The following is a 27,829-nucleotide window of genomic DNA, read 5'->3' as shown; positions in this document are numbered from 1 at the left end:
CCGTTAACTGGGAAAACTACTCCAGTCCAGCGCTTCCTGGAATTTATCAACTCAAATGCCCTGGATCAGCTGGTAAACTCCCCTACCAAAGGTGAAAACTTATTGGACCTGGTCATCACCAACATGGGCGACAGGTGTTCCACACTGGAGGTCAACCCGTCACTGTTTAAATCAGACCATAAACTAATCACTCTGGATGTCCACATCACACCACCACCTCCAACCAAGGAAACCACAGTGAAAAACTTTTCTATAGAAAACTTCACCTTAGTTAAGACAGGGTTGGTAAGTTTCACGGCCCCCACGCTAAAGGATAACAGTGTCCAAGATGCAGGAACCTTTACAAATGCACTCTATGAGCACCTACAAGGATGCATGGATCGTGCCATCCCTAGCAAAACCAAGACTCACTCCCCTAAGAAGGAAACCAGTCTGGTGGACCCCTGCCATAAACTAGCTATACAACAGAAGGAGGAAACTAGTTCAGAAAAAAAGCAAAACCCAAGAAGGAAAGACATCCCTGATCAGTATCGGTAAGAAACTAAGGTCCCTCATAAAATCCTCCAAGGCTAACTTTGAAAGAAAAATAGCCAAGGATTTGAAAGATAACCACAAAGCCTTCTTTAGCTATGTCAAGAATCTAAGTGGCAATTCGCAGATATGCTCTCAGCTAGTGCAAAATAGCACAAAATATACTGAACCCACTGATATTGTCAACATCCTGGCAGATAGATTCAGTGCACACTTCACCCCCCTCTCATTCCCAAAAGGGCCCACAATACCGGAAAAGTGTAATGTCCCAGAAATCACAGACGCACAGTTGAAAACAGCCCTTTCAAAAGCCAAAAGCACAGTCAGTGGGACCAGATGGTGTCCCAGGCTGCGTCTTGAACGAACTAACCCCCCACCTAAACACACTGTTCAACCTCAGCCTCTCCACAGGCTACGTGCCCATAGAATGGCGCACAGCAACGGTTATTATGCTCCACAAAGGAGGGGCCACAACTGACCCTGGTAACTATTGCCCCATAAGCCTGACTAGCCTGGTTTGCAAGGCTGTGGAGCACATCCTCATGGAACTCATTAACAAAGACATTGGAAAACTCCAAACACTTGACCCAACCCAGTTTGGCTTTAAGGGTAGATCATGCCTACTAAACCTGGTTGACTTCTTCGAGACAGTCACCAAGGCCATAGATGAGGGGAAGGTAGTTCACACAGCCTACCTTGACCTCTCCAAGGCTTTTGACACCATTCCCCACTCGGGAATTATAGAAAAACTCCCCAGCCTGAACATAAACTCCTACGTCAAAAGATGGGTTGCCAACTGGCTTACAGACAGAACTTGCACGGTAAGAATAGCGGGCTCCAGGTCCGACTCTAAACCAGTTACAAGTGGTGTCCCACAAGGCTCAGTCCTGGGACCCCTACTGTCTTGCATATACTTCTCAGAAGTACAGGCAAACGCAGGAGGACTATGGCTAACCCAGTTTGCCGATGACTGCAAACTAGGAGCCATAATTGACTCTCCGGCTGACATGGACATTCTCCAAAAGGGCCTTACTGAGACGGACACCTGGTGTCAAAGTCATGGTCTCAAGCTAAACGCCAAAAAAATGCATCGTCATCCCATTTGGGAAAAACAAAACACCCATGAATTATCACATAGGTGGCAGCCCCCTTAATACAGAAGAGGTAATAAGAGATCTGGGAACCCAGGTAGATAGTAATTTCCTTTGACATTCATATTGCCAAAGTAGTTAGGAAATCCTTCTATGTAGCCCATCTAATTACTAAAGGGTTCGCATCTAGAAATAAAGAGGTTATAGTGCCCCTCTACTCTTCACTCATGAGACCCATCATAGAGTACAATGCCCCATTTGGGATGTACCTCACAAGACACTTCCAACAGCTGGAAAGACCACAAAAGTACCTCAAGAGGATTACTGGCCTCAAACATATGTCCTATGCAGCCCGACTGGAAAAACTCCAGCTGTACTCAGTGGCATATCTCTTACTCAGAGGTGATCTCTGCCTGACTTACAGAGCCATGTCCAACTCAGAATTGATGGACATGCTCCACCTAAAGAGATTCAAGTCACTGCGAGCCACTCACTCTAGTGAGCTAAACCTCGCCACAATAATAAATAGAATATGCTGGAGGGATGTATTCCTGTCCCAGAGACTCCCCCATGCTTTGGAACAAAATTCCTAACTACGTTAGGCAGAGCCCCTCACTGACACTCAAGAGAAACCTTGAGTGGATGGGTAACAGAAAATACACCACTGGGATCACTTCATTGGCTCTGCTTGACAGAGGCTCAGTTAATCAATGGGGCGGCGAAAGCTGACACACTCTGGCTAGGCTTATAAATTCCCTCAGGCAGCCTAGTATCTACCTATGAACATGGATGCCAAGAAATTCACCTAGAAGGCAAAGCTTGAGAGGTGAATTTTGGAATCCATGTTGAGAACACAAGAGCTTTTTCATTGCAGTTGGAGATCCAAGCCTCATTCTTTGCAGTGCATGGAAACTTCTCCATGTACTACTTTTTATCGAAAAAGAAGATTGAAAAATGTGATGTGTTGTGTTTGAAAGCTGGGAAAGCAGTGGGGAAGCATTTGACGTCTTTTGTATTCCTTATGCAAAGGAAGCGGTTGTAATCAAAGTATTATGTATAATTTAGCATGCAACAGGCAAAAGCAGGAGTCTAAACAAGCCCGTTTCATGCCATGTTGCTGCTGTGTTTTTGGTTAGCGCTGTTGCATTTAGTGCAACTGTTAACAGTGCCTAGGGGCTGCTTAACAGTCCTCTCTGTGTTAAGGTCAAGTTTCAAGTTATAGTAGAGCGTAACCAGGATATTATTTAACCGTGTTTTGAGTGTAATCATGGTGCTCCATACACAATAATAGTTATTATTGCCGTAGTAGAGAAATAATGCCAATTATAAGGAGACCTATACAAAGCTGAATATTTAAGGCAGTAATTCTTTGCACCATATAGTGGTCTCTCTGAAACTGTTTACAAGCTTGGCAATGAAGGATTGTGGCCTTCCTGAAATTGACTGTTTAGTGAGGTTGCCGTGGTAGCGTACTTTTTCAGAATCAGGTTTATCCGCACATAATTACCCCCCCCAACACTGTTGTGCCTCTAAATGTATCAACTCAGGCATATTCAGTATTACCTGTAACAATTTACTTAAGTTCAACAACATACCCTTTTTAACTTTAACAAAGGCATACAGCACAATGTCTTCTTTAGGACTGGTACTGTCTCATCTTTACAGCTGCAGCTTTGCAATAACTGCTTTCCAAAGGCCCAGTTGTACATTTACACAGTAATACACTGCATATGTACTGCTTTAGAAAATGAAAGCTAGAAGGGTGGGAATTGTTGACCTGAGTGAAGCTTATTAATAAAGATATCCCAAGCTGGAAATCTTGCATTACTTTGTGCCAAAATGCACACACAAATGGAAAGAGTAAGCAACTTTTTGTCTCCTCTGTTTTTTGTTTTATTTCAACAGTACCTCTAAGGAAATATCCTACAAAACTGAGTAGCCCCAGTGGAGAATTGCCTGATTGGTGCAGCAATCTTGCAAGTGTGACAAATACTAAAGAAATTAAATTGTATAAAGCTAGTGTTTTGATTAATACTTTGCTTGACATTTGTTGACTGGGATAGCCCAACTGAGCTAATGTCCTTTTTCAGTGGAGGCCCGGGGAGAAAAGCTCCACAGTAAAATAAACAAAAATTACAAGTATTGAAGTAGAATACAATAAAAGTCTAGCAAATGTCCCTTATAGTACACGTAACCCTCAGCCTGCCTCTGGGCCCATCTCATTTGCTCACTCAACTGAGTGCAGTGAGATCATATTCTGATTTCAGGCACTCCTACTGTGTACAAAGAGAGCATCTGGGAAATAGGAAAAAAAAAATTAAGCTTATTTCCTGCCTTTCTTGTTAAGTGGTACAGACTATTTGTAGGCTTCTGAGCCCCCAAGCCCTTCTGTGTTTGAGGGAAGCCTTCTAGCTTGTTTTTTTTCTTATAACTAGCCAGTTTTCTAGTTTCAGCACTCAAATCTGTTTCTTTGATCTCAGCACTTGTTCAGAAAAAAAAAAATTTTCATCTGCTTTTACTGTACTTGTGTTTTTACCTACTTCTTTTTACTTTTGCATCATCTTAAAATACTCAATTGTATTTATTACTGCTTGGTGTAACTCATTCTAAGCCTTTTGGTTTAAACACTTGGGCTTCGGACCAGTTAGTTGTTTTGCACTGAGAGGGTTTGTGGTCTGCACTGTTGTGGCAGAACAGGTAGCTTACATCCTTCTAGGTTGAGAACTGCTGATTGAGAGCTGAGTGTCTGTTATTCTAAAAGTGTATTAATTCTGGTTTAAGCACTTGGGCTTTCAAGCCAGTTATTTTACATTAAGAGGGTTCGTGGTCTGCACTCTTGTGGGAGGAGAGGCTGGACTCTGCCCTTCTGAGCTGGGAATTTCTGGTTAAAGGCTTATAGTGCATGCATATCTGAACTGTTTCTTACTGAAGTTGGTGTGCCTCGTTTGCTGTGGCATAGACTGGATTCGGGCCTGCTGGATCTAGCTTTGTTTGTGTAACTTGAGCACTAATCCAGACATTCTCTAAAGTATTCAATGGTATTTATTACTGCTTGGTTGTAACTTGATTAAAGTGTAGCTATCATTCAAGTCTTTTGGATTAAGCACTTGGGCTTCAGACCAGTTGTTTTACATTAGGAAGGTTTGTGGCAAGCACTGTGGTGGCAGGACAGGTAGCTTTCATCCTTCTAAGTTGGGAACTGCTGATTGAGAGCCCAGTGTCCAAGTGTATTAGTTCTGGTTTAGGCACTTGGGCTTCAGGCCAGTTATTTTACATTAAGAAGGTTCGTGGTCTGCACTCTTGTGGGAGAAGAGGCTGGACTCTGCCCTTCTGAGCTGGGAATTTCTGGTTAAAGGTTTATAGTGCCTGAATATTTGAACTGTATCTTACTGAAATTGGTTCACCTTGTTTGCTCTAGCATAGACTAGATCCAGGCCTGCTGAATCTAGCTTTGTTTATATGCTTGTTGTTTGTTTGCTTGTTATTTCCCTGGAAGCTAATTCCACCTAATACGCAACTTCTCAGCGCTTCTGTGGATCACTAGTGATATCTGCATTGCTTACTGTACTTATTTCCTTGTTTCACTTGAAAGAAAGTTACTGTTTGTCGTTTTGCATTTAGTTACTTGTAACACATTGCACTCAAGTTACCTGGCACTTGCTCACTAAAGCAATTATATAAGTCAGCACTAAAAATTAAAAGCACTACACCCTCACTCCCCACTGGCCCTTGTTTTCAATTAAGGAATTCCCAATATTATTCTAGCATGTCCAAAGGTCAGTTGTCAATCTTCTCTCTGGTCCAGCTGGTGAATCTGGGAATCTTGAGGCAATGTTATAACTGCCTCATGTACACAGACAACCCTCTCCTCCTCCCACATAACACAAATACTTGCGAGAGATGCAGCTATTTAGCCAAACTGGAGGCTGAGCTCTCTCAACTCAGGACTGGCAAGACCAGACAGGAGAAGGCAACTACACACACCACAAAACCAGCCTCACATAATGCTATCACTCCACTGAATCAAACACATAAACACACAAAGACATACTCGGAGGCTCTGAGTAAAAGTTTACCTAAACAGCAGAGGCCTCCAAAGCAGACACCCAAACAACTGCTACCTCAAGACACCCCACAAGCAACACATAAACCACAAAAGCAGTGTGCAAAGCAGTCACAGCCCTTAAGGCCAAATACAACACCAAACATACTTGTCATAGGTGACTCCATAGTCAGACACACTGACGTCCCACTCACCAGGCTGAACAAGGAGAGGGTCACAGTAAGCTGCCTATCGGGCGCTAGAATCCGCCACATAACACAAGCACTCGGGTCACTCCACGGCAAGTACAAATATGACACAGTCATTGTCCATGCTGGTGTGAACGACCTGAGACGTACCTCCCTGGACTACATGAAAAGAGACATAGAGGAGCTCTCTGATTATGTAGCCCAGGCAGGTATGACCCTAACCCTGAGCAGTATCCTTCCTTCACCAAGAATGATGCCACAATATAGAGACAAGATGATCAGCTTTAACAATTGGCTTAATGTCTGGTGTCATTCAAAGGGGATCCAGTGTCTGTCTGCCTGGGATGACATGCTTGACAAGCCACGCTGCTTCACAAGCGACGGCTTGCACCTGTCGGAAGCCCTTACAAATGCCTTCTATGAACACCTCCAGGACTGCATGGATCAGGCAATCCCAAATAAAACCAAGACTCTTTCCACAAAGGGCAAACGTCCAGTCTGGTGGACCCCAGCCATTAACAAACTTTACAATAAGAGGAGAAAGCTATTACATGATAGAACAAAATCCATAAAAGGGAAGTCACCCCTGATCATTATTAGTAAAAAAATACGAGCACTCATAAAATCAACTAAGGCCAATTTTGAGAGAAAATTGCCATGGATTCAAAGGACAATCATAAGGCCTTTTCAGCTATGTTAGGAACCTGGGTGGAAACTCCCAGATATGCTCAGAATTAGTCCAAAATGATACAAAAATCACTGAACCCACAGACATTGCCAACATACTGGCAGACAGGTTCAGTGCAAACTTCACCCCTCTCCCTAAAGGAGAGATAACTATCCCAGCCGAGTGTAGCCTCCCGGACATCTCAAATGCGCAGGTGAAAGCTGCTCTCTCTAAAGCTAAAAACACAGCATCAATGGGACCGGATGGTGTCCCCGGCTGTGTGCTACACGAGCTAAATGAGGAATTAAACCCGCACATAAGGCAGCTGTTTAATCTCAGCCTTACCGCAGGATACGTGCCCAAGGAGTGGCGTACGGCAACTGTTGTCCCACTCCACAAAGGTGGCGCCTCTACGGACCCTGGTAATTACCGCCCCATAAGCTTAACAAGTCTAGTCTGCAAAGCTATGGAGAGGATCATAATGGAGCTCATAAACAAAGATATAGGGGACTTGCAGACATTGGACCCGACCCAGTTTGGCTTTGTCAAGGGAAGATCATGCCTTTTGAACTTGGCCAACTTCTTCGAAACAGTCACCAAGGCCATTGATGAGGGAAAGGCAGTCCATACAGCCTACCTTGACCTTGCAAAGGCTTCGACACAATACCCCACTCGGGTATTGTAGAAAAACTTACCAGCTTAAATGTAAACCCATATGTCACAAGATGGGTTGCAAACTGGCTTAAGGACAGAACCCACAGGGTTAGAGTTGCTGGCGCTGTGTCAGACTCCAAGCCGGTCACAAGTGGTGTCCCACAGGGCTCGGTCCTTGGCCCCCTATTGTTTGGCATCTACTTCTCAGAAGTACAGGCCAACATAGGAGGACTTTGGCTGACAAAGTTTGCAGACGACTGCAAACTGGGCGCCATAGTGGAAAGTGCATCAGACACGGATATCCTTCAGAAGGGACTCACGGAAATAGATAGCTGGTGCCAGAGCCATTGCCTGAAGTTAAACGCCAAAAAATGTATAGTCATACCCTTCAGGAAAAACAAGGTAACCCCAAGCTACCATATAGGTGGCAATCCACTAAGCACAGAAGAGGTTATCAGGGACCTGGGGACCCAGGTTGACAGTGGCCTTTCTTTTGACACTCACATTGCTAAAGTGGTTAGAAAGACCTTCTACATTGCCCACCTGATCATGAAGGGATTCACATCCAGATCTAGTGAGGTTATTGTTCCCCTGTACTCTTCACTTATCAGACCAATGATCGAGTACAATGCCCCATTCGGGATGTATCTCACCCGACATCTGCAGCAATTGGAGAGACCCCAAAAGTTCCTCACCAAAAGGATAAAGGGACTCCAAAATCTGTCATATGCTGCCAGATTGAAGAAACTCCAGCTCTATTCAGTCGCATACCGTCTGCTCAGAGGTGACATGTGCCTGACATACAAGGCCATGTCCAACCCGGAATTAATGGACATGCTCCACCTCAAAAAATCCAAATCCACCAAAACCACTAGAGCAAGCGACTTAAACCTTAGCACGGATATAAATAGGATGTGCTGGAGGGATAGATTTATCACTCAGAGACTCCCTATGCTGGGGAATAAAATCCCGGTCCATGTGAGGCAGAGCACCCCGCTGACTCTGTTCAAGAGAAATCTAGACCTGTGGATGGGAGATCGTAGGTTTACCCCAGGAATCATCTCTGTCACTGCTGGACAGAGGCACAACAAACTAATGGGCACAGTATTTTTTCATATAAGGGGTGGCGTAAGCCACAAAAATTTGGGCTAGGCTTATAAATGCCTTAGGGCAGATAGCCTAGTATGAACCTATGAACCTATAAGAGAAATCTGAAAAGAAAACAATAGGACAAGAATGACAAGTATTGCTGTGGGAAGTGACAAAAGCCATCCAAAAAGGAAAAAAGAATGCAGTTTTGGTTATCCTTAGGGGACAACTGCACATATAAAGGCATTTAGTTTAGTTTTATAACAGGTGGACTGTGAGGATATTAATTAAAAGCAGTTGCAGGAAGTATACAGTACATTACTGTAAGTGAAGAGATAAATGTGTTTCTACCGCATTCTCTTTTGTTAGATCGTCCTAGTCAAAGCGTACTAAATGCTAAATAAATTGTGATCTTAAAAGTCAGTTTATTATACTGAAGCAGCAAAATGGAAATAACTGTATGTCATTAATGATTAACGTTGGTACTGAATGCATTACCTGTCACCTAAACAATATCTCGTAGTTTTTACAGTGGCAGTACTTCACTGCAGACAGTTTTCACTGATTAAATCAATTATTCATTCATATCGCACAAGATGAAGTAATATGAATTACCATCAATAAGTACTTGTCAGAATTCAACCATTCCCTACCTGCAGTATCTGTAATGTTGCTTAATGACACCTTCTCATTCAATGATAAATTTAGATTTTTCTATTATTAAACTGCAGTTGATTCATAACAGTTTAATTCACTTATTGTATCCCCCTTTGTGTCAACCTGTCGCCCCCCCCCTTTTTTTATTTTTCCTTTTATATTTCTTTTTTTTTCCTGCAGGTGCAGTAGCACCTGAGTCAGCTCAACTGAAAGGCTTCTAGGTGCAGGAAAGATCTCCCCCTTCCTGTTCCCGCCCAGTGATGTCTTCATAGGTTGGGGGTGGTGACTGCATCCCTGTGGGCACTCCACTGCAAAGCAGGTTAGTAAGCCAGTAATGTGAGCTTCAGGACATGGTTGAGTGGGCCATGAAGAGGTTGTTACATTCACTCCAGTCATTTCTCCAGTAGGCTACCTCCATCGAGTCACTGGAGGCAGTCAGGGCCCCCCACTTCCAGATCCATCAAGGAGGAGGGATAACTGAGGTCCTTTAGACTGTGGTGGTGGTTAGCTCTATGGATGTCTCCATCCTCCATTTGTGAACGTTTGCCATCTGTATGTTGTCTCCCCGCAGACACCATATCAGTCCACCACAGTGTTTTATTCTTGACTTCCTTAACTCTCTCTCTGCTTTTACTCCTTTCCTTGGAATATGGGGGTTCTGTCCCCACAGAAACATATTGGCCCTTCTGTCTTACTTTCTGAAGCACAGTCTTAATGTTTTTGTTTCCCTTGTTTTCTCTACCCCATATTTTCAGCTTTCCAGTCTTCCCCCTTTCTAGCCTTATAAAAGCCAAAACGGAGCATCTGTACAAGGTTACCCTTTGCGGTGAATATGAGAAACGTTAAAACATTGTGGGAAAGCTGCAGACCAAAGGCGCACAGATTCTTGTGAAATTTCTCGAGGGCTCTGCTTGGGCTTTACCTCTGGCCAAAAATGAATGATACTATTGTGACTTTATTAATGTTTTGCATATCACTGTCTTGCGTTTTCACATATTTGAAACTAAGTTGGCTGACAAGTTCTGTAACCTGTGCTGTTTTTTTCATGCTTCTCTCATTTTAATACATGCAAAATGGTGAAGTGTGGGTCTATGAATGCCACTCCATAAAAAGATAGCATATGTTGTTCTGAACTTAATTCATAATTCTAACGCACTAGATGTTGCCAGTATCCTTGCAAAATAAATGCCACCCCCTGAAACCTACTCAAAGCCCTAAAATATCTTAATCCCTTACACTCCCAGTTATCTCTTAAGGATCATTTACTGAAAGTGGTAACCAAGACCAAAAATACTTCCATGGTACCAGACAATATTCCTGGTTTCTTAATTAAGCATGCCCTTGCAGACACACTGCTCAAACTGTGTTTAACTGTAGCAACTAGTTTTGTTCCTAATGAGTGGAGCATCTGCAGTAGTGATACCTCTCCCTAAGAGTGGCATTATAACCAACCTGGGTAGTTGCAGACCTTTCGGCCTTAAGCCTCAGCTGCAAAACCATGGAAACGTTTTATCACCGACCTCAAACTTCGATATCAAGAATGTTATTGGACTTAATCCCCAGCAGTCTGGATTTGAGAAGGGAAAATCCTGTCTGTTTAAACTTATTTGAAGGGGGCTAAGGAGGCTGTAGATGGTGGCTATGCTGTGCATGCAGCATATCGTTACCTGGCTAAGACCTTCAACACCATTCCTATACTGGCATCTTACAAAACTAAATGTTTAAAAACTGACCCATATGTGGTTAGGTGGATAGTAAACCTCCTGAAAGACAGAACCCCCCACAGTTTGTGGTGCAGATACCTCATCAGAAAGTATGAAACTGACTAGCAGTGTTCTTCAGGACACAGTGTTGGAACCTTTCCTTTCTATTTACTTCTCAGATCTCCAAACAGAATCAAGGCAACTAAAAAACTGGAGACTGTTAAGTCTTCCTATGATACCCAAACCCTCCAAAATGAACTCTGTCTAGTAAACTGTGTATTAAAAATGGGTTTAAATTAAATGCTTAAAAAATAGTAGTATGACTTCTGATAGACAACTTCCCATCATATTGTACAAACAGCATGCCACCATAAAACAAAAATGAAGTCCGAGACCCAGGTACTTGGGCTGATAGCTCTCTCTCTTCACCATCGTGATGGCAATCCCTTTTATTTAGCCCATTAATTGCTAAAGGAGTATAACCCAGGTCTGAAGAGTTAATTACTCCCTTGTATTCTGCATTGATCAAGTCCATTATCAGGTTAGCTATAAAGAATGTGTCTCACTAAACATTATTAAACCATTAGAAAGACACCTAAGGTTCCTAATTGTCTAAAGTTCCTGAGCTACCAAGAGACACTAGAAGCTCTACCCCTTTATTTAGTGTTTTGTAGACTTTGGAGGAGCAATTTCTGTTTCATTTGGAATTCCATTAGAGACTGACTGTTCTGGACATCCTGTTTCTGTGCAGGTCCAGTATTTCCAGCACTACTAGAACCAGGGATCAGAATGTGGTGAAAGGGCAAGTATTACAACACCGAGCCTCCCACGGCAGTGCAACTCATCGTCCTCATTTAAATGTAATGTAGATGATTAGATGGCTATCCTTAATGCACAAATGGCCATAATACTCTGAGGCCTTGGAATATCTATGACTGACTGTATAATCCTATCGTGTGTGTGTGTGTGTGTGTGTGTGTGGGGGGGTGTAAACTTCATGAATGATACATACCCGTCTACTGTTTTGAGTCCAGCATGTCACTGGAGTGGATGCTTATCTCTTGGAATGTGTTGATTCATATTGATCACTGTTGCAGTAGGCTAAGCTATATATGGTTTATGTTCTGAATAAGATATAAAAGCTGGCCAGCTTCTAAAGCTTCTGAACATTGCATACAATCAAACTGTTAGTCTGCTGAGATGAGCTGACTAAAAAGCCAGGTTTGGGCTTCAAGCCCTTCAGAGCTTTCCTGCTACCAAGAAGCACTCTCCTTTCGAGGCTTGACAGTCAGTTAATGCTGTTCCATTTCTGAGCAGATAAGCCCTTTCGGGGGCTTTACTTGTTACCACGTTACTTTACTTGTTAAAAGCTTCTTTTGAAGCTTCTTTTGAAAAACAAGTACTTTTAAGCTAAGAAAATTATTTTTTTTACTGTCTTATGGTTTTCACGTACTTTTAAACAGAAGCTCCCTTTTTACTTTTGTGACAGTAAGTTGTTAAACGTTTTAAAACCTTTTCTGTAGAGAAACTGTTTATTTTACTTCTTGGGGTTGGGGGAAAGTGTTTATTTAAAATACTTTTTACTGTGTGTTTTTCAGGGGGAAAAGTTTTTGATTATTTTTTAATACTTTCCTGTTTTACCGACTATTGCTGCTAAGTTTCACCGGGTAACGAGTACAATTTTCAGCTTGACCATGGAACAAATTAGTGGTACATCAGTTGGACCTTCTTCCAGGCACTGAAAGAAACAGATTAAGCAGCCTTTGCCAACACACCAGGCTGGTAATTTGCCTCTAATTTTGCCGAATTTGTGGGCTACCCTGCTGTGGCCAAAGCTGGCTCCTCAGACCACTCCTCTTTTTCTTAGGATCCCTCTAGTGTAGTCCACACAGCCACTGTGGGCCACGAGTTAGTCATTTCTTCTGTGGCTGTCGGTGTCACCTCAAGGGGCAAGGCAGAAGCCACTCTTGTTTGCCATGGAAGAGACAACTAGGAATGATCCCCTGTTTAGTCAGAATGTTTTGCAGCTCTCTAGGGAAACTGTAGCTGGCAATACTGTTTCTGTCTTTCCATGTTTTCCTATCAAAAAGACAGAGGAAACTGAATATTTATTTTCTCAAGTACAAGGTAGTTTCTGATAAAAGAAAAAGGGATTCCACTCTCCCTGGATGCTAAAGAAATGAAATCTGTAGGGGAGTGAAGGGACAGATATTTTTTTTTCTTCCCTCAGGTTTCTGATTCAGATTATGAAGAGATGGTGGTGTCTGATTCTCCCTTTAAGCAATTTTCTGTTTGAGACTATTCAGTGGGAGAATTGTTGAGGTTTCTTGGTTACTAAAGAAAATATTATGATTTGTTACAATTGGAATTTCCTGAACTTTCACCCTCTCCCTCATGCTGTCAGCCTTTTTGTTACAGCCTGCTACTCCTAAGAAAGCAGATAGATTGTATGAAGTTCCTCAGTCTTTCAGGCTTTTATAGCCTAATCCCAGACCTGACCCAGCAGGCTTATCAGTAAATCCATTTGCTGCCAACATTTTTTGTTTTTAATTCTAATCCTTTTCCTCTTGATAGGGATAGAAATGCTTTTGATAATTATCAACTGTGGGAAGGTTAAGGCTGGTGTAACACCAACTGGGATTTGTTAATTCAAGCACAAAAAGGGAAATTGGCTATGCATAAAATGGCCCGTAAGGACAGCTAACTTAGTACTTGCCTGGAAGCCTATTAAAATCTGCATTGTGTATATAGCAATAACCCACGCCTGGGTGTGGGTAATGCTGGATTTACTCACGGTTGGTGTGGTTTGGTCATGAGGGTGAAGCCAGAGTGGCCAAACAAAGCCAACCATGGGTAAATCCAGCATTACCCACACCCAGAAGTGGGTTATTGCTATTATACAATGACATTATTTAAGAAAAAAAAAATACTTTTCTTAAATAATGGCATTGTATAATGCCTCCTTGCTGCCCTTCCGCAGCTGTCTGGTATTCTGCGGCAGTTCTGATGTACTGCGCATGTGTATGCCTACGCAGTACATCAGAGCTGTGGGCAAAAGCAACCGAGAAAGCAAGATCTCCGTTGCTTTTTACAAACTGTTTCGCTATGTTAAATGGGCCTAACGTAGCGAGACAGCTTTAAAAAAAGCAACCGTTGCTTTTTTTAAAGCTGTCTCGCTATGTTAAACCCATTTAACATAGCGAGACAGTTTTGAAAAAAGCAACGGAGAAAGCAAGATCTCCGTTGCTTTTTATAAACTGTCTTGCTATGTTAAACTCCCTTAACATAGCGAGACAGTGTGAAGCAATGGAGATCTTGCGTTCTCCGTTGCTGTAAAAGAAGAGTTATAGTAATGGAAAAAGTTCGGGTGACCGGACCTTTTTTCATTACTATAACTCTGATTTACAACTTGCATGCTGACCAATCAGCGTGCACATTTTTGAATATTAATGGGGGATCGTTGTATAATTTAGTTTCTTCTGTTTCTCAAGTCACTGTTCATTGTTTAAAATGTGTTAGTGATTCTGTAAATAATAGTTCCAGCACTTTTGCCACTAGTATGGTTTTGATGAGGTTTAGCTGGCTATGCTCTCAGGACCTCCCAGAGGATGTCAAAAATGAATAGAAATGTTTTTTGAGCTCTCTGCTGCAAAGGTTTTCAAAGTGTGATGAGAGGTAAGCTGATTCAAGGAATCACCCTTCCTTCTCTAAATTCTCAAAAAGATTCTCTGTTCACTCTTAAGTTTGACAAGGAAGAAAATAATCTCAGCAGAGTGCTAGTATACAAACATTTTAAAAAGCAGTGGCAGGAAAGTTTCAAGAATAAACCAGGAACACCCTAGAACTCTTGACAGTCAAGTAGTCAGAATGACTATGTGGACCTTATTCCCCCTTCCAACCCTGGCAGTCCCTTATCCCTTCGAGGAAGTCTGGATCTTTATTTCTTAGTAACAGTTTGTTAAAGACAAATGGATCCTAAATGTGATCCAATTAGGATACAGATAGAAGTGGGAGGAAATTCATCCTTTCCAGGGGATTCGTCCTCATCCACCAGAATAAACTCTTCTCTTTCCTTCTGTCTTGCATCTTATGCTGTCTCTGGGAGTAATGGAAGCTGTACCTCCTCCTCAGCTGGCAGATTTTTCTCAATGTTGTTATTGCCAGTGAAAGAAAACTCTTAGTTCCAGAACTGGCCTCTATCTTCTTTCCTGAATCAGTTTGTGATAGTGCCAAAGTTCAAAATGCTTTTACTTCACAACCCCCTTTCTTCCTCATTTGAGTTTTGTAATAACCTTACATTTAAAAGATGCATCGTATTCTTGTTCATCCAGATTTCAAGTGTTACGATTTTGTGTGTCTGGATCCCATTACTAGTTGTCTGCCTTACCCTTTGAGCTATCAACTGCCACAAAAGTATTCACAAAATGCCTATGATAGCCCACTACAGGTAACTATGTATCCACATTTTTCCATATTTAGATGCCTTTCTTACCTTTGCAGAGACTATTTCAGTGTCAGAAGTCTCTGTCTTGGCTGAGAATTGAGTTTCTGGGGTACCTGCTAAACACCTCAAAACAATGAGCTTTTCCTCCACAGGAAAAATCTGTATTTATATCTATTCCAGGGGTTTTCCTTCTGTCTCGGTGAGGGAATACCTCCGGAATCTGGGACTCGTGGCTTCTATGATTCTCGTGATACCTTTGCAAGACTTCATTTGAGAAGATACAATGGTATATGAAATCTCTTGTCCCAACATCGACATCCGTTGTCTGAAAATTCCAGTTCTGAGATTTGCAAAAAGGGAAATCTGTTGGTGGAGACATCAAATTTCTCAGAATCCATGTCTCACATTCTCCCCCCCCCCCTGCTCCAAAGCAATCACTCACAACAGACATCTCAGACTTTGTTTGGGGCGCAGCGTCAATGGGTATAAACATGTAGAGCCTTTGGACAAGAAAGATGGACCAAGATGCGCAAATGTAAAGGTGATGCTAAGTTTTACAAGTGCTCTCAACTCTCTGAATCCTATCACAATGAGGAAGTACAGAAATAAGCAAGGGTGTGTACAAGATGTTAATCCTTATGTAGATTAGCCATGTTCACATGGGATTTGGCTTTACAGCATAGTCTTACTCTACAGGCATCTTAACATCCTGTCGAAGCAAAATTCTGTGGCAGACAAGCTGAGCAGGGACCAGTTCAGACCTTTATGAATGGTAACTGAATCAAGGGTCTTCCAAGATTGGTTTTATCTGTTGGAAATTCCTCTGGTTGACCTTTTTTATCACTCTGAATAATCAACTGACAATATTATGTTCCAGGACTCTGTGCAAGAAGGTCTGGAGGACTGATGCCTTTTCTTTTCTTTGGACATGAATGATCCTGTATGCTTTTTCACCCTTAACACTGATGCCAGGTAATTCTGAAAAATTCAGAATGTCTTCCCAGAGATCATTGTGGTGACTCCCTTCTGGTCTAGGCAAAAGTGTATGATCGTTATTTTGGAAGTGGCCAGGGTCAATTACCACACGCTTCCTCACAGACTGGATTTACTCACAAAAGGTCAGGGGTGTTTGGTGCATATTGACCACAAAGAACTACAACTGATTGTCTGGATGAAATGATCATGTCTTTTGGGCATCTGCTGTCTGAGGACATGTGACGGGTATTAACTCATTCATTTTAATGAAGTTGTGGAGTTTTGTACTCTAGTTAACTTCCAGTGATTGCATCCTGAGCTTTTTGAACAAACCGGGTTATAGTCTCACATTTAAAAAAAAGTGTTCATATCTCTGAAGGCATAAGGATCACTAAAGAAATGCAAATGGCAAACTGTTCAGCACAAACAAATCTTTACAGTGGTAGTGCGAATTAGAGTCTAAGTTTTAAATTGTTTTTTAAGTCCTAATAAAAACAAAATATTAATTGTGTAATATTTTGTAAACGACTTAACACTATCTCAGTAACTGCAACATTTTGTCTATCCATATATGAGCTTTCATATGAGGTAACCTGTTAAGTCTGTGTTACTTGGTTTTCAAGATATTTAGAAAACATGAAAATAATGACAATGTAATAAAGTATAAATGGCAATTAATAGTGTATCACTCAGCAGTGGTCAAATATCACTGCACTTGTACTGTACGTCACGTGAGCTTTTAAAATGAAATATCAATAGCTTGCATGTAACATGATTTTGAAAATGTTTTTTGTTTCCTTGGGCCTCATCCTACCAGCTCCCCATATCTGTATTGGGTCTACTAGCTGTTGTCCTATTCCCCCCCAAGACTTACTCTGGTATTGCTAGGGCCAGTCGTGAATCCTAAGACTTCTGGGGTTTCAGCCATCTGTGTTTCTGTCATGGAGGTTCTTTTATGCTGTACCCAGTCCTCTGTCCATACTTTTACGAAACACTATAGATTCTTTCTACAGTGTTAGGACAGGCTTTTTCCTAGACCCTTCCACTGCCAAGATATTTTAAGCTCTGGTAATCTTTCGTATAGCTAAAGATACTGCAACAATGATCGGTATGAAGAACATAGTATAGTTGTCTAAACTTACCATAAAAGCAGATGCTTGAATTTTAGCTGCTGCTGTAGCCGCTCCTTACTTCCATCCAACCCCCTTGTTTTTGTGTTACTTATGAAAGCTGTAAAGAACATGGTGCCCAAACCTGACTTTTTAATCAGCTCAATTTGAGCTGACAGTTTGGGTGCATGAAAGACAACCCAAAACTCTTGAAGGTGACCAGCTGTTGTATTCTATGCACTGTATAACCCATGTAGGTAATGCTACTGCAGCAGTGGTAATTCTAACATGTATTGTTATGGTAGGTTTACTTGCTCAGCTGTACATTCTTGGTGGTATGCTTGCTGGGTATTAGAGCATCATGCCAATATTTTCATCTTCTTTTTCAGTACGATCAGATGTCCCTTAGGATGAACCCATTTCTGTGGTTTCAGAGTTGTCCTGGAAGCGGCCTGTTCACATCCCTATTTTTTTTTGTCAGAAAATGGGTCGGAGAGAGAGGCAGTTACATCCTGGACATGCATCACTCTTTATAGGGTTATACTTGAACCACAACGTACTAAACATCTCTTTGTTCCTTTTCAAACATTAGGGAAAGTGCCATCAGTTGCCAGTCAAACCCTTTCTAATGGATTGCCTGCTGCATCATGCTTTGCTATCTGGCAGTGAATTGCTTACTGGAAGATGCTATGAAAGCCCAGTCAACTGGTGGATTGTTTTTCTCCAATACTTTGATATGAGTATCTCAATAACAACCACCTTTTCCTTGGCTACTTGGTCGTCTGTGTACACTTATCAAGCTTTACTTCTTGGTTTTCCTCTCTCTTCAGGAGGTCTGTTGTCAAGGTTGGAGCAGACTGGAGTTTGGGGGTTAGGGGGCTTGTGGAGTTGTCGTGTGATATTACACTACGTGAACTGTTACTGGACATGTGTACCCATGAATAGAGGATTTGCCAAGAAGTTTTCCAAAGGCAATTGATGGAAAAGATTAATTCAGTCATAGATTATATAAAGGAAGAGATCAATATACATCAATTGACAAGGTAAGAATTCAGTTTTTCACCATATTGATCACTGTTGCAATACACTTGGCTGAGGATATAACTGCTGCAGTACACTTTGCTAAATATATAACAGACAGCTTCTAAAGCTTCAAGGGCATCTTCCACTCGCCAAAATAATTAGTCAGCTCAAGTAAAGCTGAAAATAGAGTGATTTAGGCCTCAAGCTCTTGGCTAATGTTCTTCCAGTGCTGGGAAGATAATTTTTCTCCCTGAAGGGAACTTACTTTTTAATTTAATGACAGAAAGTGAACTTTTGTGACATTTATAATTTTAAGCTAGAAAAAGTCCTATTTTATTGATTACTCTGATTCTGCAAGATTATCTGAGTTGCAAGCTGTTAAGGTGGGTCAAACATCTCATTTTCTTCAGATACAGTTTCCTTAAGAACTAATATTTCATTAATACGTAAAGTGGTATGTGAGTTTACTTTCAGCCAAGCTATTAATCTCCCTGTCTCCTTTCCAGAACTTAAAAGGAAAATCCCAGAGTCTAAAATTCTGACCAAAAGAAATTTGTCCTTATACCTCCCAGTTGTCATCACCCACTTACCATGTCATTTTCAACCCTTCTCCTGGTTTCAGTTTAATTTATGCAGCCCTTTTGTCACTCCCTCCAGTGAACACAATTAATATTCAGTTCCTGTTAAAGCTTTCAGTCCCCGATCACTGTAAAACAATAAGGTAATTACAGTTTTGTGTGTATTTGTGGTGGGGGTAGCTAGGCAACTGTTTACTTTTTATGAGCGAATCAAAAAGCTAATTGTGCAGCTCTTCATTTCCTTTATTTATTCTGCATAGCGTAATTGTGAGCAGTATAGTCAGAAGATTACAGTTTAGTGAATTCACACTAAATCGTACCATTCTGTTGACGTATTCCCCTTAATCTGTAGTAAAGCAGTTTCAGAATTAGTATGTATAACGTTCACAGGTTCTCATACTGTACAAGCCCCCATTGTGACAGTAAGTTTTGGACTTCATTGTTTAAAATCTGTTGCTTGCATCACACACATTTTTTTACAGCAGGTCAGAAAACCATTACACTTGGCTAGTATTCAGATATAAAAAAAAAAAAAAAAAAGACTGCTTCTACTACTGTTTGAAGCTTGCATCTTTCTGATGCTTTCTGCAGAGCAAGTGGCAGTCATGCATAACATCATAGCACTTATCTGCACCAAATAAAATATGAAATGAACCGAAAACTCTGTTTACTAACGTTTTAGCTTTGCATTGCTCGTATGATTTCTTGCAAGGTATTAGCAAGTGAGGTCATAAAATTCCTGAAAGGTGCTATTCTCCCGAGGATGAAAGCACATATTTAATTTAATTTATTTTTATTTTATATTTGTTTACCGGGAGAGTCTGACTGGGCAGGATTGCCCATTTTTCAGCTGAGGCCTGGGGAGAAAAGCTCCATACAATATGATACTCTAACCACATACATAATTTTACAAAAGAAACGTGCACAATTGTCAGAGAACCACAAATGAGTATAAGTAGTACAAGGAAACAAAACAAATATTCAAGACATAGCTATACATAACAACACTTGTCAGAAGAATAACTTAATAGATAATACCAAGAACATTGGTATAGTTTGTATTGCATGGAATGGACACTATATAGCAAGTTACACCCACACTGAGCATGTACATATCCAAGACTTGATGAGGTAGGGTTCTGGTTGATTTTTAAAGCTGATTTGGTTTGCCTGTGTCCTTATTTCAAGTGGGAGGGAGTTCCACATTTTTGCAGTAGTACAGGAGTAGAGGGAGTCTCCTGAGATGTATCTGCGTTTTGATACTTCAAGACAACCCATTGTTGGTGGACCTTAGCTGAAGGCTATTATCGTAATGGTTAATTAAGCCATGTAGGGTTGGAGTTTTGTTGGGATGGTAGAGAATTTGGTGAGCTAGAGTGAGATGAAACTAAGGAATGACTCTGTGAGAGCTGTTCTAAGTGGAACTACAGTTTGAGATGGAATTTGACTAAGACCATTGAAACGTCCTGTAAGCACCCCTCCCCAACACCTGCAGCCAAAGCTTGGACATACTCAGAATGCCAAACTGAAAATATAAACAAAGACCAGAATCAAAACAGAGAATTTCTGGGACTGTTCCTTTAAGAATGAGGGAGTGGTGATGCTCCATACTTTGGATTTCTGCAGACAACTTGTATACGATCTTGACAAAACTAAAACTTTCAGAAACTCTGATCAATTGTTGATGTCCTTTGAAGGTAAGAATAAAAAAGGACAACCTGTGTCAAAATAGAGTATTTCCAAGTAGTTGTCTCATGCTTATAGCTTTTTTTTTTTTTTTTTTTTTTTTTTTTTTTAGCCGCCACAACAACATTCCAGGGAAGGTCGAGGCTCATTCTTTAGGGCCTTGGGACCATCTGTGTTTTGGAAATGGTTGGATTCTGGAAATATTTTAGAAGCAGCAACTTTGTGCTCTGTACATTACTTTTAAAGCACTACAGACAAGATTCCTTCTCCAGGTCTAGGACAGACTTTGCTAGGATCATTCTGCAGGGGCTCATGGTCCCTTATCCTTCCTCTTCCCAGTTATTTTAGTTTGTGGTAGTCTACACATATAGTTCAGGGTACTGCAGCAGTAATAGATATGAAGAACATAGTACAGTTGTGCAAGTAAATAGATGCTCAAATGATCACTTGTCTGGCATTATGTCAGATTTTTGATCCTCTGTCAGTTGGATTAGAGGATTAAGGAACTGTTGTTGTTTTCTGTTATTCAGAGGTGTAAGATTTGATTCCCTCAACCTCTGTTGCCTAACTGTGCGACTCTAAGCAAGTTACTTAACCAGACGCTAGTTCTGGGCTGTATGTGAAAAGAGGTCCATGGTGATCATTGTTCAACCGCAGCAAACAAATACAAATAAAATAAATAAATCACTGTTACAAAAGCAGTTTCCTCTTTCTATACCTCAATTTTGATATGTTTTTGTTACCAGGGTGGAGGCCCTTTGTTTTCCTAACATTGTCTTTTTCAGGACTCCAGCCTCCCTCTCTCAGCTGTCATGAAAGCTTTGGTGCCCAAACCATTCGTTTTGCTTAGCTCTACTCAAGCTGACTAATGGTTTGGGTGAGCGGAATGTGCTGTTAAGCTTTGGAAGCTGGCCAGCTGTTTTATCTATAGTAGGATAAAAGTCATATAGCTACAGCTACTGCAGCTGTAATCATTCCAACATCTGTTACACAACTGTACTTCACTTCTAGCATTTTCCTTCACTAATCCAGGTGGTGCAGCCTGCTGCTGAAATAGTTGATTTGCTGTATGGTCCATACTTGCAAAATTGTACTTAATGTTGTTTATTGAAAGACTGGTATATTGTGGGTTTTTTTTTTTTTTTTTTTTTTTTTTGCTAGGTCCCAAAATGCCAAAACCAATTTCTGCAAAGCCAAAAAAAACATCTAAAAGAAAAAGTAGTACACCCATAAGGAGAGTTGCAGAAGAAGACACGGTGTTGGTGGATTTACCCTTTGAAGACTTTCAAAGGAAAAAAGGTAAGTGGATAAGTTCCAGTGAATAAATACCATTTTGTTTAGGCAGGCCACAATTTTTCTTTAACCAAGTAAGCAATCCACAGACCCTTTTCAGCTGCAACCTAAGCCATTTGGCTACGATGAGTACATACAGACAGAAAAAATTGACATTTGGAACTAACTGGTGCAGAGGTAGGCAAACAACTTTATTTTCTTATAGTGTGTACAAAAAATGCATTATACAACATGACACTTTGATATGTTAAGATAAAACATAGTTTACTGGGGAAGTTATTAAAACATTCAGTGGTAGTCTAATAATCCAGTAGGACAGATGAGTTAATTGAATTTGGAGAGATTTGCAGAAGTCTCGGTACAAGAGAAGAGTTTGGTAAGATAAAAAGAGAAGAGAAGTAAAAGAAGTTAGATTCAGTTGAGTGCATAGATTCTATTACGGAGGTTACTGTTTACAGTATGCGCTTCGATAATACAGTACTTTAGTTAAGCAGCCTTAGCCAGAAAGGTAAACTTTTGTGTATAGAAATAAAGTTTACTATTGCTTTCTTGTGTCCTTAAGTTATGTACATTTATATTCTTTGTTTTGTTTTTCTCGAATGTTGTGTATTTGGCAAAAATTTTGTGCAGATGATGGTGGATTCCTGCTGCTGGGCTCCTCTTTACTTTTCCCCTAGTAGGCCTTCTTAAAAGGAGGGCATAGTAATAGGAGAGCATCATTTGTAGATGATATTGTTTGTGAGTAAATATTGTTCCTAAGTAGTTTGGAGGCCAGAGAGGGCACTAGCTATTGAAAAGTAGTTTAAATATTAGTGAATTGATTTTAATTACTCTAGCTATACCAGATAACCAGTTATTGTTCAACATTGCAAGATAATGATGTGCATGTGTGTTGTGAAGAGTCATAACCCTGTTTGTAAGGGATTGTAGAATGGCTGTATTAAACTGAGTTTGCACTGGTTACGGGAAGGCAGTATTCTGTTTTGGGAATCTGCATATTAATCCCTGTTGCCCTTCTAGTTTCAGTTGTTAACAGGGAAGAAAATTATAAGCAAGTTCCAACTGTTTAGTTTCTTGTTTTGTATGTTATCAGTGCAAGATGTGTATGCAAGTGATTACAGAAATAGAAACCTCAATTTTTGAGGAATTGAGTGATGGTAATCTCACTGTACATACCAAATATAAAAATATTGCTGAGTCTTTACTTAATGAATTTTGTGGTCAACAGTTTTTTTTTTTTCATGAGAAGACTGAAATTATTTTGTAATTTATCCTGCAATATGCCATGAGACATGGATTACTATCATCATCTGTGTTTAAAGACACAGTTAATATTGGGTAGATAAGTTCCACAAGCTGTTTTTAAACAAGGAAACTTGCAAAGAACCCAGGACTGATCTGTATCAGCTTGGGAAAATTTGGTACCAAAGTCTGATTCTGAGGAAACTTTGAAGGTTTTCTCTGATAGAATGATGTGAATCATCTGAAGTTTTCAAAGCCTTGTTGTGTTTGCACTCAAAATTCACTTTTAATGTCAGTAAAAACAATATTTACAAAATTGCCTGTTTTCTGTACCTTTATATAGTAACTATGTATAACCATCATTGTATTCTGGCCTAAAGGCATAATGTTTGATTCAGTAGATGTATGGAGTGTTGGTGTCCTTTATGAATGAATAATAAATTGTGTAACACAAGTGATTTGTATAAATCCTTTTGCTAGGAATTATAGCAAAAAGACGGCTGCCTCTGTATGTGGAAGAGCTGGAGGAGTCTTCGGAAAGTAGACAGACTAGTTCCCAACATCGTGTTGGACAAAAAGTCAATCCAGATAAGCAAGAACATGTTGGTGAGTAGTTAGTAAATAACTTATTTGAAGCAACATGTGAATTTTGTGAATTCTATTGTTTTGAGTTAAGACCCATTGATAAAGTAATTTATTGTTGTATTGTTATAACATTACCTGATAGCATTGTTGCCCTATTACTTTGCCAACCAGGAAACTTTAAGTAGTCTTTAGGCCCAAAGTGCCAGCAACACTTACATGCTGTGATGTGGCTGTGTAACCTTTTTAGAACTACTTGAGATGTAATGGGTAGATGGGATGAAGAATGTAGGAGATGTGTTATATCTTCTGCAGCTTGCGGGGGGCAACCCTTACTGTTGGAGCAGTGAAACACAAGAAGCCATTGGATGGAAAGCAAGCAGTACAGATGTAAGACAGCATAGCAGTAAGCGCAGAGGTAAGATGAAGAGTAATAATACCCATGTGTTAACCAGGTAGGCACACTGGATATATACACTCCCTTTTAGCGGACTACCTTGGACCAGTGCCTGGTTACGTGACTTGCTGAAGGTCACACAGTAGGCAGATGAGGGCTGATGGAATAACCCTAAAACTCAGGAACTATAGCTCATAGCCTTAGCCCTCTCTGCCAACTCAAACTAAAGTGCAAGGAGGGAAAAATGGTTGACTCTTCAGATCTTATACCTTGGGGGAACTGTCACAGTAGACTGAAATTTTCCTGTGCCTAAATGACCAGTTTTGCTGCTCCTCCTTTATAGATCTCTTACTGTGGGAAGTGTATACTCCGTGTGAGGTAATAACTCGACAGTGTGCCAAAATAGGAAGGCCGGCCTTTTTGTTCTTCATCTGAGGCTTTATCTGAAAATGCCCTCTGCCCCTCCAAATTTGTCAATACCTCTCTGGCACACTTACAAGCATGAACCCCTGAAACCTTGCAAGCCGTGGCCTCCACTGGGACTACAGGAGCAGCAGAATTTACAACTTTTTTTTCTCTTCACCCCTTCCCCATGTAGAAAGTTGTGCACACAGTCTTGTCATTCCTTAGTATCCAGTGCCTAGTTTTGCAGATTCTTACGCTATTAGTCAGATATGGGACTCCTCATCTGTTTTCTGGCATTACGCCTCAATGCAATCTAGAGAATTTTTTTTTTTTTTTTTTTTATGCCTAAGTAATAGTCTATCTGAATGTATGTTGCTGCTAGATAACAGATCAAGAACAGCACAAGCAGTGCCTTTCTGTGGAAGAGGAGATCATTATCAAAGCACTGTCATAATTTCAGAATTACATTTCAGCCAGTTGAAGCAGGAAGGAACAACTCTATGCCTATTGTGTTTGCAGAATAATTGAGTGTCATGCACATTGACCATTAAGATGATCCCAGGACACTGAGCACATTTGAATACATGTATTTTTTCTGCATTTGTTCTAATTTTTCCAAAGTCCAGTTACTGTTATAGGCTTCCTTGTATTCGGCCTTGTATTCGGCCTTTGTGTATAAGTAGGAATTTCTATCTTGTATGACTTCCTGTTGAGGATCCTGTTCCTCCTTGAATTTCTTTTTTTGAGAGATGTTTGACCTTTCCAAAATTTGAACTTTGGGATTGTGGGGACAGCCCATAGGATGCTAAAACAAAAACATTGATTTTAGATGAGTTAAAGTCCTGCAGTTCACAAATTCTCATGTCTGAGCTATTAACTAATAGAGTGTGTGAGCACTTGAGGACCATCCCTTTCTTCATCTCTGAAGTAGCTATAGAGTAATTGAAGTCAATTCATTAATTTACCAGTGTACTTTTTATAATTTTTAAATAAGAGACTATTTCTTCTCTTGCATTGCATGGCTGCTTACAGGCAGGTTTGATTTACACTGATTTCTCAGTGTAGCAGGAAAGACTCCCAATTTTTAATTTAATTTTCCAAAAATAAACCGTGGTAAAATGGCATCCACCTCTTCCCCTCTTAGGTCATTTTTTTCTCTGCCCATTATTTTTACAGGGAGACGTCCAGATGAATTCTATTGTGACCTTGCAGGTGGGCTTCTCTCTCTTTGGAGGGAAGAACCTGATGGTCTGCTACCACCCTTAAGGCTGCCAGATCCACAGTTAGTTTAGTCAGTCATTCATTCAGATAGGGTGTCTGGCTAAATCCCTCTGTGAGCCTGAAGCTGGGCCCTCCCATCATTCTGGGAATGAACAACCTTGCAATCTACTACTCATATGACAGCCATTGACCTTTAAAAAAAAGTCAAAGCTGAGGTGCAGACATCATATATATATATATATATATATATATATATATATATATATATATATATATATATATATATATATATATAATCGTCAGAGGCAGGGAGTTTTTTTATTCTGTAGGTATACTAAATCGTTAACTGTGCAGTGCAAGTGTGTTTTTCACAGGAATCACTGCTTATGACACCAGCTCATTCTGTCCACCCTTACCAGAAGCCATAGCAGTGGCTGCCTGCAAGCAGGCCCCCAGTCACCCAAGCAAAAATCTGCTTGTAATTCCAGGAGACACTCTAGCCCACTTAGGCATACCCAGTTGCTGACAGAAACCCTGATTCTTCCCTTTCGGATGGAGGACTGATGTAAGCTATTAGATCCCATAATATGCCAGTTTTCAGAGCTGCACCTTGGCTTATAGAATCCTTGAGCATGGATTTTGCCATCCATGAGCATGTGTAGAACATGCACCTGTTAATATTCAGTGTAATATTTAGGAATGCGCATTATATGAATCACTGCTCCAGAATCTTGGCTATATGGTTTATATTCTGCTACGGATGTAACAGTTGGCCAGTTTCCAAAGCTTCAGGGCACCTTCTAAGCTCCCAAACTATATGATCTGACTAAAAAGTTGGTTTTGGGTGATAAGACCATCAGAACTTTCCTGCCGCCCAGAAGTGCTCTCGTTGCAGGCTTATAAGCTTACAAGAATCCATGATCAGATAACCCTGTTGCAGAGCTTGGCAGAAGAATTCCCTTTTGGGAAAAACATTACACATTTTTGGATAGAAAATTTACTTTTTCTGATTTTAAAGCTAGGAAAAAGTGTTTTTTTGATGACTGTCACTTGACTTTTGAACAGGAGTCTCACTTTTTTACTTCTGTGGTAAAAAGTTAAAATTAATTTTAAAATTACTTTTTGCATTATTTTACCTTTGGGAGGCTGAATAAGTGTATCTAAAGTGCTTTGAAAAGGTATTACACCGAAAGCACTTATCCGGTTTATGAGCCAGTGTGTGTTATTTCATTTTATTTTATTATCGTTCATTTTCATTAAAGTTTTCAAATTTTAAGTGTTTTTAAGTGGAATTGGTGGCTGAACTGTTAGTTCTTGGAGTTTCATATTTTGATGTGCTCTGCCTTTGGTGACGCTACTTACTATTTTTTTGCCTAAAGTGCTTTTTACTGAGTTTTTACAGGGAACTGGGAAAAAGTTTGTTTATTTATTTTACTATTACTAAACTGTTTTACTGATTACTGCTGTCAGGCTTCCCCTGGAATCAGAAGTCTTTCAGATTAACCATGGAATAACCTACTGGTTCCTTGGTTTTTCCTTCTTCTAGCCACAAAAAAGAATATTACCAAATAGCCTTTGCCACCACAGTAGGTTGCTGAGTGGGATGAGTGACTCTGCTGCAGCCAAAACTGATTCCGCACAGCATTCATCTTTCACTGGTGTAGGGAAGACTGGCGTCATGGACTGGAAGTTGGACATGTCTAATGTGGCTGTTGGAGGGCCCTTGATGGACAAGGGAGAGCCACTCTGCTTAACCAGGAAGCTACACCTATTCCTGGAGAGATTTTTCTTAGCAAAAGTAGGAGTCTTTCTTCAGAAATTCCTATCAAAAGAAACTGAGTTGGTTACTCTGGACAGGAGTGATTTACTGGGCTTAGCTCAGGGTTAGTTCAGGCTGTTGACCCTTCCATTGTGGCTGTTTCTGGTAAAACAGATTCTTCATTAAATCTGTACAGATTCTGTTTTTTTATCCCCAGGTGTTTGATTAAGAAGAGTGTAGCTTCAGCCAGTACCCTTCTGTGATTCTCTCTTTGAAACTAATTACAGAATTAATCGGTTGTTTCAGTTGGAAATCATCTCAATCCCCAAGAATTTAGGCCAACTGAAATGTCTAGATCTTACCCACATTCCTCCTGTTCTTTCAGTTTTGGAAGATGTTTTTGTGACTACATTTAACTTGCCCAATTGCCAGCTTGCTGCCTGAAGAAGGCAGATTGTATAAAGTTTCTCAG

The 27,829-nt window shown here is 40.6% G+C and overlaps 1 protein-coding gene across 1 annotated transcript in view; it reads left to right on the top strand.

Annotated features, from left to right (window-relative positions):
- The window catches only part of LOC122793324 (histone H3-like centromeric protein A), a 94,622-nt gene that overhangs the window by 22,903 nt on the left and 43,890 nt on the right, over positions 1–27,829 (top strand). The window contains exons 2-3 of the mRNA XM_044061220.1: positions 21,620–21,757; positions 23,474–23,599. Of these exons, the coding sequence (XP_043917155.1) occupies positions 21,628–21,757; positions 23,474–23,599 (256 nt within the window). The 5' untranslated portion in view covers positions 21,620–21,627. The remainder of the gene's footprint in view (positions 1–21,619; positions 21,758–23,473; positions 23,600–27,829) is intronic.

This window comes from Protopterus annectens, chromosome 2.part0, assembly GCF_019279795.1.
Source record: "Protopterus annectens isolate FY-2018-M chromosome 2.part0, PAN1.0, whole genome shotgun sequence".
NCBI lineage: Eukaryota > Metazoa > Chordata > Ceratodontiformes > Protopteridae > Protopterus > Protopterus annectens.
The sequence above is the reverse complement of the archived record's forward strand: the minus strand, read 5'-3'. Positions and strand labels throughout refer to the sequence as shown.